At 50.8% G+C, this 16,619-nt stretch overlaps 1 protein-coding gene across 1 annotated transcript in view; it reads right to left on the bottom strand.

Annotated features, from left to right (window-relative positions):
* MICAL2 (microtubule associated monooxygenase, calponin and LIM domain containing 2) overlaps positions 1-16,619 on the bottom strand; it is a 111,988-nt gene that overhangs the window by 22,578 nt on the left and 72,791 nt on the right. The window contains exons 27-30 of the mRNA XM_085300817.1: positions 9,469-9,661; positions 6,332-6,486; positions 3,973-4,047; positions 167-264 (exon numbers count right to left, since the gene is read on the bottom strand). Coding sequence (XP_085156943.1) covers positions 167-264; positions 3,973-4,047; positions 6,332-6,486; positions 9,469-9,661 — 521 coding nt within the window. The remainder of the gene's footprint in view (positions 1-166; positions 265-3,972; positions 4,048-6,331; positions 6,487-9,468; positions 9,662-16,619) is intronic.

The raw sequence follows: 16,619 nt of genomic DNA, 5'->3' as shown, positions 1-16,619 counted from the left end.
CGACTTACCTTGGCTCACCAAACTGCTCCCCAGGGCCCCTGGGAGCTGGCTACTGCAAGGACAAAAGCTACTTGAAAGAGCAGAGGATGCTCAGATGACCTGCTGAGAGCAGGCAGGCACCAGTAACGGCTACATTTGTTTGGCTCTCCACAGTTTTCCTTCATACCTGCGTTTGGGAGTGATCCTTGCCAAGAGCACTTTGACAGCTGGCTGAGCTGTCCTTCAACTGCAGCCCATTTTTCTTGCTAGACAGCAAAGGGAAATCTGCCAAAGACAGACAAATTTTACCATTGCATTCATGTTATTTTTGCTTTAAGTAAAGTTTGCAGTTAACGAATGAGAGCAAAAAAGAGTCATCTGGCTATAGCTTTACCCTGAACAGCTTAATTAAAATAATGGAGCTTATATCCTCACTCGCATATTTGCACACTACACCAAATACATGTTGACATTTTCAGAAGTGAGCCTGAATTTCTTTCTTTTGGCTGAAAGAAGCAGCTCAAGAGTTTCAGGAAGCTATCTGAAAACTCAGTCCTCTTTTGATCTCTGAAAGCACCTTAAAAACAGAGGCAGTCAAAATAATAAGCTACTTTTGRAGCTTTGGTTACTTCTGAGAAATGAAGAAAAACAGATGACTCATGCAAACATTGTCTACCAGAATGAGAAAGAAGTAAGAAATGTAACTGTCTATGGGCAGCAAGGCCAGAATTAATCTTACAGCCTCCATTATAAGCCAGGGTAACGAGTAGCGGGCTGAGGGCTCTTGTACACTCGAGCAAAGTTATTTAAKTGCTAAAGGCCTTGAACCAAAACTAGAAAAGACTTACACATGCTGAAAGAAAGAGTTGGTAGGTAACTTGTACCTGAATGGAGTTAGCAGAGCTCACTAATATTTGTGTGTGTGAGAATCTAACAGAATAAATCATCTTTGAACAAAGCAAAAATATTCTTTAGTCAAGATATTACCATGCCAAGCTTTACCATGGCAAGTATAATTACAACTGAATTATTAACTCTAAAATGCAACTATTAATTCCAAAACCCCAAAAGGTTCACAATGTAAACTCTAGTTCTTCTATATGGAGATTAAAAGCTACGTAAGAGCAAAAGCTACACAGCAGGGACAGAGTACATGAGGGTGCAGTGAAGCAGGAAAATGACCTACAGTTCTTGCATGCGGACTCAGAGAAGCAAAGGAAAAGAGGACGAGTTTCCTTTTGCCTAAATATCTCACCTGTTTGTTTCCAAACATGATGAAATTTGCTATGTTAAATCAAGAACTGAGGAATGTGCTGAGCTGGAATTCGTCAAGAGGCCTCCAGCAGGGACCAGCAGAAAGAGGCTGAACTAAGACACATTCAATATTTGTTACCCACATAAGAGGGATACCACAATTCTGATCAGCTCCCATTTTTGCTTTCTAAATATTTTAGCAGGAAAATAAATAAATTATATAAATTCGCAGGAAAAAAAACCAAAACAAAAACTTCAAATAATTTCAGATACCACACTGAGAAAGTCCCACAACGGTTCTCTAAGAAAATAGGATCAAATCTGAGATACTCCATCTTTACTTTCGTGGGTTATCTCTTCCCCAATTCTCATTCCCTAATGTGAAAGCAACCCCTCACTCCGGTGCTTCCTTTCTCACTTGCGACACTTCCGAAGCGGCTTGTRGCGTCCTGATCTTCCTCCCCAACGCACAGAGTGCCCCGCTAACATCGGGGGGCTCTGGCACTGTACAAGTTTCTGAGTTTTACTGTAATTCAAATAATAAATACTTTGTAATTCATCTTTTGTTGTGATTCATTTGYGGTGGGTAACTCTGTTCCTTGATGATAAAAATCCTCCTGCAGCTCCTGAAATTGTTCTGTCCAGAGCCCTGCTCTTGGCTCTGCAAGTGAGAGCTCTCCTGGGCGCTGTTAGTGAAACCAGGGAGAGAAGCAGCATCCAGGTGAGACCTCTCTATTCCCACATGTAACAGAGGAAATTGGCTTTTTCCTCTGTGCTGTTTGGATTTCCTTATAGCAAACTGAGCCATGGGAAAATAAGAGAATCCAGCATTCAAAAAACAAAAACAAAAAATGTTACCTGTATAAATGACCCACGTGATTTYGATTTGGTCCACTAAAGCACTTTGCTTCCTAACATGGACAAATASAGCTGCTCAGCACGCTGAAGGGAAATCCAGCCACTTCAGCAGTGACAACCATAATGCTGGTAAAGGCTTAAATCCCACAGCTCGGGCTTCCACAGGAGAATTGCGCGTGTCTGTATGGAAAAACTGCTYCCCACTAAAACCCTCTTGGATGTGTGTTAGCTACAAAGACTGGGCTTGTGCATACAACATCAGCTAGCATAATGTCACAGTTTGCTGTCTTTCAGAGAGATACACTGATTTATTCCCATCAAGACTCTGAACCTGTATTTGCAGCTTCACGCATTCAAAAACATGATTTTTTTTTAATTCCTTAGGGTATTATCAAAATCTTCCAGGCACAAAAACTATTTGTGATGACCAATAATTAACAACTKAAGTGTAAAATTCTCTGTATCTGAGAGACAGCGGATTAAATGTTTTGAAGAGTAATATCTTGCTCTAAATCTTTCAGTCAATACAAAAAAATTACACTGATTTCCTGGCTCTGTATCTAGTGCTATTTATGAAACATGTGTGTCTGGGGAAATAAGCCCGAAAAGGAGACAGATTTTTCTTCAGTGACTGATGATCATATGAATTCTTCTAACCAAATATTAAGTGGATTATATATAGAAACGAAGCCTTACAGAGTTCCTCCCAGAAAGGAAAAAATGCCTTTATCCTGCTCCCAGCATATGCTGACAGTACTTTGCACCTCATTTTAACAGCATACTTGAGGTTCTGACAAATTCATGCAGTTTGTAACTTCCCTCTCAAAGACCTTTAGCTCCCTCTAGAGATTTTTCAGGAGCACATGGGAGACTTTTAAAAAAYGAAGGGGAAAAAATCAAACATTTAACCAAGTAATATACTTGCTGAGAACAAGTCAAAAATGAATTAAGAGTTACTCCCGATCTTTTCTCCTTTCCTCTCTCACACTCTGCCWTTCTTTTTCAAACCTGGATCACTTAAGGCAAGACTATATCTTTAAGCCTCTGCTGAAACCATGGCACGATGTTTAAACCCATCCCCAAATGCTTTACAGTGCTCRGAGGCAGTCTTGACCTTATGTGCACGCAAGAGCGACTTTTTTAGAGGCATCTCTGCTGCTGGCGCCGCGAGTGGCTCAGTGCCCGGGCAGCCCTGCCTGGGGTTCCAGGAAAATTACTAACATTATGCTCAAAATATTATATCCATTGCTGAGCCTCATCAAAAGCCATCAGTGAGGAAGGAGGGAAAGAAGTTAAATGCARCCTGATGGGTTTCTGCCCATTTGACCAGGAATAAGACAAATGCTCAGCAGCCAGTGGTCCTGGGTCCCTCCTGCAGCCTCTCCTGGCCACCCTGTGTCCTCTCTGAACTTCAAACTGGCTTGGGGCAGGCATCTTCAAATTGCAGGGCTCACATAAAAGCGAGCACAGACCTGTGTTGTAATTAGTTTCTGTCATCCCTACAGAAAAGACCAAATCGTAGGGAGTTGTTAATTTGTCATTGAATCACTGGCGGATTTACTTAATGGCTTGTTCTCTGGGCATTACAACAGCAAAAGAATAGGAAAACGTGGTAAATATTAAACATGGACATAGAGATGATCTTATTCAGCATAACAATAGGTAATGACCAGAGGGATAATCAGGCAAGAAGGGAACTTGCTCTTTTCAGGAAAAGAAAGTGGAAAAAAAGTATTTGTTGCATTTTAGATCTCTATTTCCTCTTCTAATGACCCAACTATACAAAATTTGGAAAGAAAGAGAAGAAACAGGCATCTGAGAGAAAGAAAAATAGCACATGGTACGAACATAAGATACAATTACTCCTCAGGCTTTACTCACTCATTTGGATTTTCCTTCTCCAATTCTGATACTTGTTTAATGCAGAGGAGTGAAAACTGTTGGCTCTCTGTAGTGCTGGGCAGAAACAGAAAAGAGGCATACTCAGCTAATCTAGCAAAACTGATCAAGCAAATACAGCAAAAAGAAAGGGGGGGGTGAGCCATCGCGTAGGAGCGTGCGAGGAAACGCTGGACAGCAATAGCACCCCCAGGGACGTCCCTGCGGAGGCCCCGGCTTGCGCAGCGCCCGCTCCCGACCGCCCCAGCCCCACTCCCACCCGTGGTCGCGATACCCCCGGGAAAGAAAATCCCAGGAAGGCACAGAGCTCAAAAGCTATTAAAATGACATAAAACTTCCGTCTTCATTCTCCGCTTCTCATTCACCTCCAGGGTCACACACTGCCAGAGCCTCTAGCAAAACCATGGGATAACAGGACTTGCTCCAATAACTTACTTCCTCGTGCAAAATTTTGAATTCCCCTTCAGCCGTCACTTGAGGTAGGTGCATTTAAAACCGTGGCCGCTTAACCACAAGGTGGCAACGCTCATCCGCAAGCGGCAGCCCCGGGCCCGGCCGGCCCCGGCGAAGGAGGGCCTGAGGCGGGGCGAGGYGCAGCGCCCCGCCGGAGGCCCCCCGAAAGCACCTGCGACCCCCGGCCGGGGGCACCCGGGCCTCCCCGCGCTGGTCGCGCCACTGCCATCGCGCTCGCGCGCGTCTGCACCAGCATCGCGCGGAGGGCAAAAGCAGAATCCAGGAGGACAGATTATTTTTGGTTTTGCTCATGTGTTTTTAAAAACAAAGCAATCCTTCCCACGCTCCRGCCCCCTAAAAATAAACGTTCAAGTAGGCATGTGCTAGAACAGGTGCCCAAAAAAGAGTTACTGCAGCTCTCCTCACTTATTGCCCAAAGGACATTGTCTCTGTTCTCAGGTAAACCAGCAAGAGGAGAAAGGGAGGTGAGGGACAGCAGAGTGGGCAGGCAGAGGAGAACGAGCTAGGCAGGGACGCGATCATGCAGCTGCGGGAGGATGCAGAGTAAGAGACCAGATGCTTGTGAAGGGATCCAGATAGCCTGGTGGCACGGTGGAGAGCAAGGTGACCTTAGCAGCTGCCGGTGGGGACAGCATGAAGCTATGGAAGAATAAAATACTTCAGTCAGCCCCCTGGGGTCACATGCTGCTGGGCACACTTGGTGGGTCTGCCGTTGCCCTTCTTTGCACTAAACAAGGCCTCTTTATTCAAAGGCCAATTTAAACAACTGCATGAAATCCCCTCTTTTCTGTTGGGATTAAAAATGCATATATAGATGTGGGGGTGGTGGGCGGGAAGTGGGAAGAGACGAATGCTAGTGGCTTTTATTTTCAGTAAAACTATTTTTCAGGAGTTCTTCTGTGGCTAAAGGCCAGCCTGGCAGAAGGCACCTCGCAGGAGGGGAGGCTGGTCAGCTCTGTACAACAGCCCTTTCAGCAGCTTCTCTGCGTTGCCTCACGGACAGACCAAGGCAGTTTGCGTGAGGACAAATCAAAGGACTTGGGCACTTCACACGGGGAAAAAACAACAGAGCCAGAGCCTGGCAAAGCTCTGAAGGAGCTTTCTGAAACAAAAATTCACCATAGCTTCAAAACACCACTCTGCCGTCGTAAAACGTGATAGTCCTCCCCGTGCTTCCTGCAAGCGCTCTTCGTTGGTGCTGCCTGTAGCACGTCTTTCAGTGCTCGCTTTCTCAAACTCCAGAAAGGAGTTTCTCTGTGGAGGCAGACCACCTCTCGCTGCCTCCCCACTAGTGATAGCCTTTCCTGGTTCTGTTTTTAGTGGATACAAACATTTCCAGCTGCTACTGATCTAAATATAAATTGAACTGAGTGGAGCTCTCCAGTGCTTCCCAAAATTACTCTTGCTTAGGCAACACCGCGCATATTGCATAGGCTGCCAATGACGTCCAAGAGTTTTACCAGCAGGGAAATCAAGTTAAGCCCGGGTCAGAACCGTTCCCGGCAGCCCGGTGTTACCGAAGCGCGGCCTGTTTCAGGGCAGCCGCGCGGGGCGGATACGGGTCTGGCGGCCGCGAGACTGCACGTTTCTAAGAAACGAACTGCTCAGCGGGGCCTYGAAACAAACATTTCGCCACAGCATTTTAATACAGCCAGACCCGAGCGAGCCCCGTCCTTCGGAGGGCAGCGATCAGCGAAGCGGCGAGGACGGAGCCCGTCCGGGTGCTACAGCACCGCGAGGGCAGAAACCCCCGAGCGTGAAGGCAGCAGCGCCGACAGCGCCAGCAGCTGCCTCCACTCCGAAACCTCCTCGGCGCGCCGGCCTTGGGCTCCGTCGTCGGGGCACCCCCGGCCGGGTCGGTGCTTACCATCAGTGACTTTGGACGTTTTAGAGCCTTCCCGCGCCGCGGCGGAGGTGCCGGCCAGCGCGGCCCCCTTTCCCGTGGGGCTTGCGGGGGCCGGGGGCCCTTCGCCCRCCTCCGGGCTCAACCAGTCACCGCTGACATCGGGCTCCAGCTCAGAGCTGCAAAAGGAAAAAAAAAAAAGGAGGGAGAGACAGGCAGAGGAACGGGAAGCACAGGCGCTTCCAAGGCCGTGATCGGTCCAGAAGCAAGGTGCAGCGGGCGACAGCCCGTCCTCTTTCACGGGTTTAGAAAGGAAACTTGCCTGCAGTAAGGAACTAGCAGGAAGACAGGCCRTGGGGTGATGGGTAAACGCAGTCTGATCACAAGAGGGAGCATCGGGCCAGGGTGAAGCACGAATACGTCCCTGGTGTTAACCTGGCATTTTGCCCAGAAAATTTTAGCTTAAAAGATGGTRTAAAACGGAGAAGCAGGGTTTCAGCACATCTGCTTGTCCGTGGAGTTTCGGGAGGCCACGGCTGCTTCGCTGGGCAGCTTCCTCGAGGAGGGCTGCTCGGGGGCCTCCTTCGGCGGGAGCGCGCCGGCCCCCGCGGCCGCGCGGCCCCGCTCCCGGGCGGCCTCCGCCCGGGAGCTGAGCGTGGTTATCGCTGCGTCCTGCCTCACTGCCCATTTGGGAGCGGGGATCAACTCCTGCTTCGCACAGGCAACGGCGCCCGGCACGCTGCCCAAGGCGGACGAGGACACGGAGCTGCTCTGAGGGGCCGTCCGTGCAGCACCGCGMGGACCCGAGAAGGCAGAGGCGAGGCAGGTAAGGCAGCGACGCAGGGATGCAAAGCTCTCACTGCATACGGCAGTTTGGGGGACCTATCCCAGAAATGAGAAATTGCCCAGAATCACCCATTTCAGAGCCTGAGATGACGGATCTCCCTCAGCTACAGTCCTGAACCCGTTCCCGGGCACTGCAGGCCAGGCGGGATGTGGATAAGGAGAGAGCATGGAGGAGAGCCACGAGAACGTGGCCAGGGAAACAGCACTCTGGAAAAAAGTTGGAAAAAATTGTAGACCTTTGTCTAGAGGTGAAAAGACTGAAGGAAGACATGTGAACAGTCTTCAAATAGGCAAAGAGTACYGATTAAAAAACCCATCAACACCATCACCGCACACGCACAAGCCCTTCCACGTCCAGCAAGCCACTGGAARTGTTTTTAACAAACAAAGTACCACAGCTGATCAGAGACAAAATTCAGAATGAACCTCCTTCCTTAAATGTAACTAAAAACACACTGGACAAACATCTACCTAGAACGACATACACATTACRATCTTGCCGCTGGGCAGAAAAATGACCGTCTGAGGTGATTATAGTCTTTTCACCAAAAATAATGGGGTTTCTTTYGCCTCCAAAGGCCAACTAGGGGCAGCACGTACTTTCAGGCCTTCCAACGTGAGTACGGTGCCACCATCCAACTCAGCTTATTTTTAATGCAAACAATAAYGCTAACCTAAACCACAGATTTATTGTGGTGATTAGCAGCTCTCCCTTAAAAAGACAAGCTTACGCAGTGAGTAGTCCTGCTGGCGTGACAGGAGACAGCTCTTTCATGTTTAAATGACGTTGCCCCATAGAAAGTAAAGGTTTATTATAGCAGCCGTAGGAGGCAACCCGGGGAGGAAGACGCGCTCGGGAGAGGCGCTGGCTGCGCACCACGGCCGTGCAGCCAGCGCTCAGGCGAGATCGCTCCGGCCGGCGCGGGGCGGCTGCGCGCTTGTGACGGCCGACTTCTGCTCCCGCCGCGCGCCGGCTGGCTGCGGAGCCAGGCCAGGCGCTGCCTGCGGACGGCTCGGCGCCAGCACGAGCGCCACTCTGCCCCCCTGCTTGACCCGCGCCKAACCAGCGCTGCCGGAGAGCTGGTGATCAGCGATTCCCCGTTAACGACGAGGGCAACGCAGCGTCGGATCCCGTCCCGCAGCAGCGCTGGTTCAGCGCTGCGTTAAGTTTCACCGCTAACACACGCTTTGCAGGTGTCTTTCGAACTGCGCTGTGCAGCGCTCGGGGAAGCTTTGGAAAGGACGTACCTGAACCTCCCTCCTCCCTCCCGCTCCAGGGGCGAGGACCAGCGGGGGCAGAGCCCTCTCCTCACCCGGGCACCCGCTCCGACGCGGCAGAGAGTCTGGACTCGGCAGACAGAGTACAAGAAACTATTCGCTTTACGTAAATATAGGTAAATAGACAGATAGCTAGATAACTGTGTATTTTTCAGCCTGCGAGAGCGGAGATCGTTTGTGCGCTGCGAGACGCCACGCGCCGGGAAGAGAAACGCCGCCCGTAGCGCTCCCCCCGCGGGTTTCGCTCGGCCGGCCGGCACCGCGGCGCGCGCCCTGCCCTCGGCCCGCGGCTCCTCGCCCACGAGCGCCTCGCGCCGCAGCCAGCAGGCTGCTTCACGCGGCGGCCGCTCGTCCCGCCTCGCCCAGCGCCCCGCAGCCAGACCGACCGACGGACGGACGGACGCACGCACGCACGCCGCTGGCCCTCGGCGAGTCGCCGGCCCGCTGGGGAAGTACTGAAGTACAGAATATTCTGCCCAGAAAGTTAACATATCCAAATCCGCACACAGAAATCAYGCTTCCTTCTCTAACTCTCCGAAGGTCATTGGATTTCAAACGTCTTCAGAGCGGGAAGACCACGAAGGCCCCGAGGCACAGCTGGGGCGCGGAGTGGTGCACCGGTACCCAAGGCAGGAGGCGGCCACGGTGCAGGAGGCACCTTTGGCCGTATCACATCCTCAACGCTGTTGGATGTGACAACAAGAATCCATCCTCTAACCTCAAYGCTGTCTCATTTTATTTCCTTTTTTAACAAACAGCTGAACTTGGGCTGTTCAGGGTAATGTTTTTCTCTCTGACTCAGGCTGCTGTGTGGGATGCAGACATTTGAAGATTTCCTGTAAAGTGAGTCATATGCCTGGTGGGATTTATGGCCACAGTAAAGAATAATTGTCTTCCTGAGGTTTTTTTCTGTTTTTCCCCATTTGTGAGTATATTTTACATTATAYTTTGATATACTTTTGCTTAGCATTCCAGAGACAGCCAGGCCAACGGGTTTTTTTTGTTTTTTAAACAGGCTTATCTATACATGAAAGTACCTGCTTGCATCGCTGGTTACCATGACTCGAATAGCGAGAAGGTTGTGCTCGGCCATCTCTTCCTCGGGGATGACCCTCACGGGGGCCCAGTCGGGGCAGGGGGCCGCGAGCCAGCCGCCCGTGGCACGGCGCCCAGGGACGCTCTTGGCCTTCTTCGGGGAGGTGGGCTCCTCCGCCGCCTGCCAGCTCCAGCCTAGAAAAAGCACAAGGGCGATTACACAGCATTAAGGCGAGCCCAGGCAATAGAGACAGTGGAAAAGACGCAGTGTGCCCAGCCCCTGGGCCGCCACCAGCATTTCTGGGCCACCACTTGGAGGTCCTTGCTGCCTCGGGCACGAGGCCACTGCAACGTTAGGGGCGGCCTGAGCTTGTATATGGACGCGCTCTTGGTTTTGYGTGGTGCGACAGCCACCAGGCAGCATGACTAATAGCAGTGAAGAGCCACGTGCGAGCCCCACGAGCGATGGCTTGCAGTCTCTCTTCAGGCCCTTGCTGTAGCTGCACGTGTCAGTGAGCCGGTGGACCAAGCTTGTCTGGTGGCTTAAACTTCAGCCTTTTATTGCAAGCTTAGGTTATTTCTGCGTATTTATGGCAAAATACAAGCAGTGAGCTGGGAAAAGAAGAAAAAACCAGTAGTTAAGCAGCATGATTCCTGGGCTTTGCACTTAGCAAATGAAGTCCAAGTCCCCCAGCACGTGCCAGGTAATGCAGACAGAAATGGAGCGAGGTGATCATATCTCCTGTTAAATCCTTAACTTTCTTATGGGCAGCCTCAACTATCCATAACCTGCCCAGCACAAGCAAGGCACCAACAGAGCCAGTCCCACTACGCTCCAGCAGAATGGACAAACGCATGGGTGGACGAGCACGGCCTTGCCTGGCTTCCCTCCCACCGTCCGCTGCTTTTGCTACGTTTAACTTAATACTGTTGCTTCCAATTTATATCTGCAAAAGTGTGTGTGTGGGGGGAGAGGGGGAAATCAGACCTGAGAYATGTTATCTCATGTGTTAAAGCAAACTATCTATGAAGCATCTATTAAGCAACTCCTCTTTGACTTGCAGCTCCTCCATGCACTGCAGGAATTCGYTCATTGCCCACCTTCCACCTTGCAAGGGTTTTTAACTCAAACGTTCGGTACTTCCATGGGTTGAACACAGAAAGCAAACTAGTCAAGAGCAAGCATGACCCAGGCAAAGGGACACGTCAGCAGGATTTAATGCAGTCAGTGTTTATGGCTCCTCTTTGCCCRTAACCACCGCAGCTGCCCCAGGGCCCCTTTGTGCGGCTCTTCAGCTGTGCGCAAGCACGCTCGCAGCCGGGCGCAGATCCGGCCGGTGCCYGGGCGCACATCCTACGCTGCTCCGAGGTCGAGCCCCCACCTCGGCACGTCGCTCGGCCCCTCCATCGCCGCCTCCCGCTGGTGCCACTTCTGTTGAGCTGTGCGCTCGCTCAACACCAGCCGTGGTGGCACAGCCATGCCTTCACCTCGCACAATTTGCTTCCAGCCTCCACCAGAAAAAGAAAACTGATGTTCTTAGCTTGTACACTTCCTTCAGGCTTTTTTTTTGTGCCAAAGTCCTAGCCACATTAAGGAAAAATGCTTTACAAATACAACTYTTGATTTGACCAGATTAAGTTCCCTTACTTGCACTCACAGCCTGAATAAAATAGTTTAGCAGTGATTTTTATAGTAGTCTTATTGACTTAGCATTTCTGAAGCAGCAAAGCATCTCACACTTACCAAAGYGCTGTGCTGAGCTCTGGTTTTTCAAGCTCCATAAAACCAATATATTTTCATGGCTTGAAAACTCTGAATGCTTCATTGCTGGTGAGCTATTTTTTTAAATTCTTTTAATTCTACAGACAATAAACCAAAGAGGCAAAAGAGGCTTTCTGCTTCTAAAGAACAAGACGCTCCCAGCTGAAAACGTACATTGACGCCCCGTTTCTCCCGGGGCACTCACACCGCTGCCTGCCTGCCTGGCCCCGAGGCGCTTTCCCGGCCCCGGCCGCTGCGGACATCCCTCTCGCGGAGACAGGGACCGGGGCAAAATCTTTCCGGCAGCGACTGCCTTGTCCCCAGAGCTGCCGCCGGCGCGCTCAGGCCGCTGCCGCTCTCCAGGTGCAAAATAAAAGGAAGCGTGGGAAGCCAGTTAGATAAAACGCAAGTCCTTCAGAGCACCAGCTAACTCGACCCTCAAAAGATACTGTGCTCCTATGAAAACCACAGCAAACAAAAAATTGTCGCGACCTGAGCGTAAACTCTGTACCCACAACTGCAGCAAGCGCAGCCGGAGGTGACCGCCGGGGCGGAGGGGAGGTTTGCTGCTACTTCAGTGCCCACCATTTGTTCGGTGAAGTCTGCCGAACAGAGGCAGTTTTGCCATTTGCTTTTACACTCCAAATGCATTTCCTCGCCTGTCCCCCATATTAATGGATTTTTCCCCCACACAGTAACAGGAAAGAGGAGAAAAATGCCTTTATGACTATCAGAAGGGCAGCCGTGAAGCACCCCCTGCCCCCAGAGGGGCGGACAGGCACAGTTGCCAGCGCCGTTTCTGCATGCGAACCGATTGCAAGTTTCTGCAATGGCCCTTTGCACCATCCAGCTTTTAAACCATCCCAGATGTAACAGAAACAGGGCTGGGGAAGGACCTCAGGGTGCCGTCTGGGCCCCACCGCGTCTGAGGCACCATCAGCTTTAGAGAGTTACATTTCTGTGACTTTTCTTTTTTAAAGGTGTCTTGGGTGCCCTTCGAGCCCTGCAGGCAGGAGTTGACTTTCTGAGGAAGCGGCCTTACCACTATCCCCTCGCTTCTTTGCTCAGAGACAGGAAACGGGCCTTGCTGCTGTTCGCCAAACGGGACGGGGCACGCGGCTGGACCAAGCTCATCCGGGACGGCACGGGCAGCCTGCGACGCCGCAGCGACCGCCGCGGTCAGGCTTCCTCTCCCGGACAGCAACATCTGCTGCTAGAAGCTAAAGGACCGACTCAGAGGAATCGAGCTTTAGAAGATAAACACACACACAAGGCAAAAGCTAAAGAGGCATCCGGTTTCTGGAGCAGATGGGGGCACAGCCCCCAATTTCCTGCTGATACAAAGCAGTGCGGTGCCACTGACCTACGCGGGGCAGCACCAGATCTTATCAGGGGAGAACTGCGTCTTCAGGAAACAGTCACTCAAAATAGCATTCACTTACGGCCTTACTTCCTCCCAGCGCACACTCGCTCCCGACGCCCTGCTATCTCATGTTTCGGCACGCTGAAGAAGTCTAGCTGTGAGCATGCACTCTCGCAGTCACGGTCCGGACTGGAGGTCTCGCTAATCCTTTGCCAAAATGTTTAAATAATTTACCCATGAGGATAWGGACACGCTGAGCAGCGGGAAGGCGTTAATCGTATGGTAGCAGTCAGCAAACCAAATCTGCTAGGAGAGTAGGACTGCACAGGCGGGCAGTACGCGCCAGGAGCATCTAGCAACGCGCCGCGGGCCAGCGAAAGCCAAAAACACCCCAATGACTGACTTGTCTTAGCGCATTCTAGGCGGCCAGTTCCTGACCCAGGCAATAAAAAGGAGCCGAGGCGCCGACGTGCTCATTTCCAAGCCCCGCCGTGTCCTTCGGCTGCGGAGGCGCCCGCTCAGCTGTGCTTGGAAGCGCGCAGCCCGCGCTGCCAGCTACTCGTTTGCTTTCTACAATTACCCAATGGGAACCTGCTGTCCCGAAAACTTGGTGAGAAGATTAAGAGAACTTTAGTTTTCCATTCCTTAAATTGCTGTTAATCTCCCCGTCTTAGTAACTGGAAGGAACTGAACATGCCTGAAATGGCATGCTGTATACTGCTTGTGCGTGGTGGGGGGGACCACCCTTTGAGAAACGCGTTGCCTGCCCAGCCAAAGACTGGAGTGAGTTTGTTCACTTCAGTGCCAGTGTCTGGAGCCCATTAGGACAAAACGGAGGTTTTTTCCCAGTTCAGGTAAGCTTAGGTGACTTGGGTTCAGTTCCTCAGATACACATTTCCCTGAACAAAAATGAACRAGTTATTTCAGTGGCATTTTCCAAAGGATCTGAACACCCACATYTTATTAAATTCAGGGAAGGATGGGGGGATTAAGATTGGGACTACACTGTCCATGTTCATAACAGCGCTACCAAYGCTCCCTCCTTTCCCTGGGTGGCCGGAAGAAAGGGCCGCTCGCGGCTTTTGGAAGCAGCCCACGATGCTGAGCTACAGCTAGAAAACGCAACGCAGRGAACCAAAGTCCTCTCACAAAGAAAAGATTTCACAAAGCTTTTTACAATGCAGATCAATGCTCACATACTGCTGTACTCACTTCAGCAGTAATGATTCTGAAATGTGAAACGTTTGCGTAATAACCTTTGTGCTGATTTCTGGGGGTTCGTGTCCTGAAGCAGCACTRCAGTTCATGCACAAGCTCTAAGAGCTGCTTCTTCAATGCCAAGTGTCTCTCTTTAGTTTAAGCCTTCCTAATCAGAGCCCTCAACTGACTCACATTGCGAGTAAATAGCACAGCTTTATTTTTTTAAGTGGTAGAGTTTAGCTGCTTGCAGTTAATTAAACAATAGTAAAATAGTCAGTGATTTAAAYGGAACAACTCTGTATTCATCCAACCCTCCCACTCAAACACCATGAAAAATTTGGATAAACAATTTCTCCTTTGTCTATATCTAAAAACCACTTCGGCATCATCRCACTGGGAGAGAAACAACTGTTTTCCTTACAGTCAAGGGATTTAGCAAAACTGTGCTGCAGCGGAGCAGTAYTCCCGCAGCCTGCTCCGCAGCGCTCACGGCCGGACTGGGGCCTGCCCTGGCATCGGGGTGCTCAAAACCCGCCCCACGCGCAGCCTCGGCCAGCGGCCCACACAGACCCCCTCACAGATCCCGATCTCTTTCCAACAGAAAGCACTTTTATTCCCCCAAGTTTTCTCTATCCGGTACTCCTCCAGCGGCTGAGCAGGCTGGTGCGTGCAGGGGAGCACGCGCAGAGGAGTCGGGAAGACAACAAACTCACCCGAGCCCACGGGTGCCATGGCTGGGCTGCATGCCGGACGTACGGTTAGAAGCCAGGGCCCCAGCTTTTCAAAATCCTTCAGCCTCTATTACACAGGCTCAAGGTAGCTTTACATTAGCAAAAAGCATGCAAATCCACTGTGGTTTCCTGCTCAGTGAAAAATTTCTGCAACTATGCTTCTGTCAATGACAGGCTTGAAAAGATTTAAGAGCTTACAGAATGATATCCAGTCAAGCCAAAGCCATGATCTAAAAAGAGTTTTTGCCTTTTTTATTTATTTTTTAAGAGTATCCTTGGTGCTCTGGCTATGTTTTCTAAGGTCTAGCAAGCGGCTGGAGCTGCTGTGGCTCTCCCGCGCTGGCTGGGGAGGGCAGAGCCTGTGCAGGGCAGAACAGCCTGCAGAGACCGCGCTGGATGCGGAGCTGTAGCCTGCAGCCACAGGAGCACTACACACCGTCCACAGGCCCAGGAACAAGGGTGGAGAAATCCCTCCACATGTGGGACTCGGGACTCAGAGGTCTCAAGTGCTTTTGCAATATCTCACCTGCACCACCTCGCACGGCGAGCATGGCCGTGCTCCACTGAACCACCCTGCTAAAAAGCTCCAGCTTAGATTTTGGAAAGGAAAAATTAAATATTTAAGAGCTGTTTGCTTCCCTACCATGACTAATAAATTGCTAAGGAAGAGCCTGACACCAAGCATGCTCTCTGTATATTGAAGAACAGGTAAATGCATCATCCCGTCCTTCCTTCCTCCTAGAAGCTGAACGCCGCCAGAGCCCCGCTGCGCCCCGAGCCGGGCAAGGCTGCACGGCAGGATCGCCCGCCCAGCGGGGGAAACCGAACACGTCCCCTTGCAGCATCGCACAGACCTGCCTCAGGAGGCTACGGGGCTCCTAACTGCACCCCAAGCTCAGGTCCTGCCATGGCCGAAGCCCGACTTTTCGTCGTGCTCRAGAAACCGCCAGGAACAACTTTTTCATTGAAAACGGACTCTCGTCAAAGCAGAAACGCAGTTACTGCAACCAAGACCCAGCGCCTGACACCTGCCCACCGCAGGGTCGCCCGTCTGTCCCCTCGCGCCCGCTCCCCGCACCAGCCGCTTCCACGCCGCGGAGCCCAGCGGGCGCCCGTGGGGCGGCCCGCGGCTGCCCGGCGAAGCGGGGCCGGGGGGCCTGCTCCAAGCGCCGGCGGGAGCGCGCCTCCCCGAGGCGTCCACCACCCGCYTCACAGCGGCCGCTCCTAAACCCAGGCACCAGGCACAGCCGGGGAACCGCAGCGGGCTGCGCGCGACTCCCGCGTGCCTCCAGGATGGGGCACGGTACCGCATCCACGCGGGCACGCAAAAATTAACGCGGTGATGGAGGAAAAAGCAACTCAGTGAAAAAGTACAGATAAAACGAGACCATATATTTAGGGAAGATTGCTTCTCAGAGGAAAAACTTTATGATAGCACGGTATTTCTATAATTTCAGAACAAATGTATACTTTATCAGAGCAATCTGTGTTAGTCTGGTATATTAATGCACATAATCATTGCGAATTCAGAGTGCAGCTGCAATGGCTTAAAGTCCCTAGAGTGATCAGCAGTTTAGTGTCTGTCAAAATAATATTTTTTTTGCACACAGATCCAAAGCAATAAAAACCTTAGAACAAAAACATGAATTAATACCAGCATAGCAAATGCTGAAACAGCAAATTCAAGAGTACTTCGCTACAGAAACATGCAAATTTCTTTGTACTTTCACGTTTCAAAAGAACATATCAGAAATTCCAGCCATTTGAAATGAGTTTGGAGCCCACCACCTGAGGAGACGAGATCAAAGCCCCTGTTCTTTTTATGTTAACACAGTTCACGAAGAAAAGTCATATTTACATGACTAATATGTATACTTGGACCAAGCATTAATGCATAATGTCTTCTGATCTTCAACATCATCATCTTTCATACAAAAAAATCAAGTTATCTGCAAACATGTCACGTCTTTGAAAGCATAAATACTAACACAGAAATTAAGTGCATTTCAGAACTCAGTGTTTTGATTGGAATGTGAGGAATGAGCGAGCCAGGAGTTGAGTTAAAGCCAATTAGGTAACTAATTGCCATAATGTGGG

This window comes from Rhea americana, unplaced genomic scaffold (genome assembly GCF_003343005.1).
Source record: "Rhea americana isolate MKP2758 unplaced genomic scaffold, rheAme1 scaffold_17, whole genome shotgun sequence".
NCBI lineage: Eukaryota > Metazoa > Chordata > Aves > Rheiformes > Rheidae > Rhea > Rhea americana.
The sequence above is the reverse complement of the archived record's forward strand: the minus strand, read 5'-3'. Positions and strand labels throughout refer to the sequence as shown.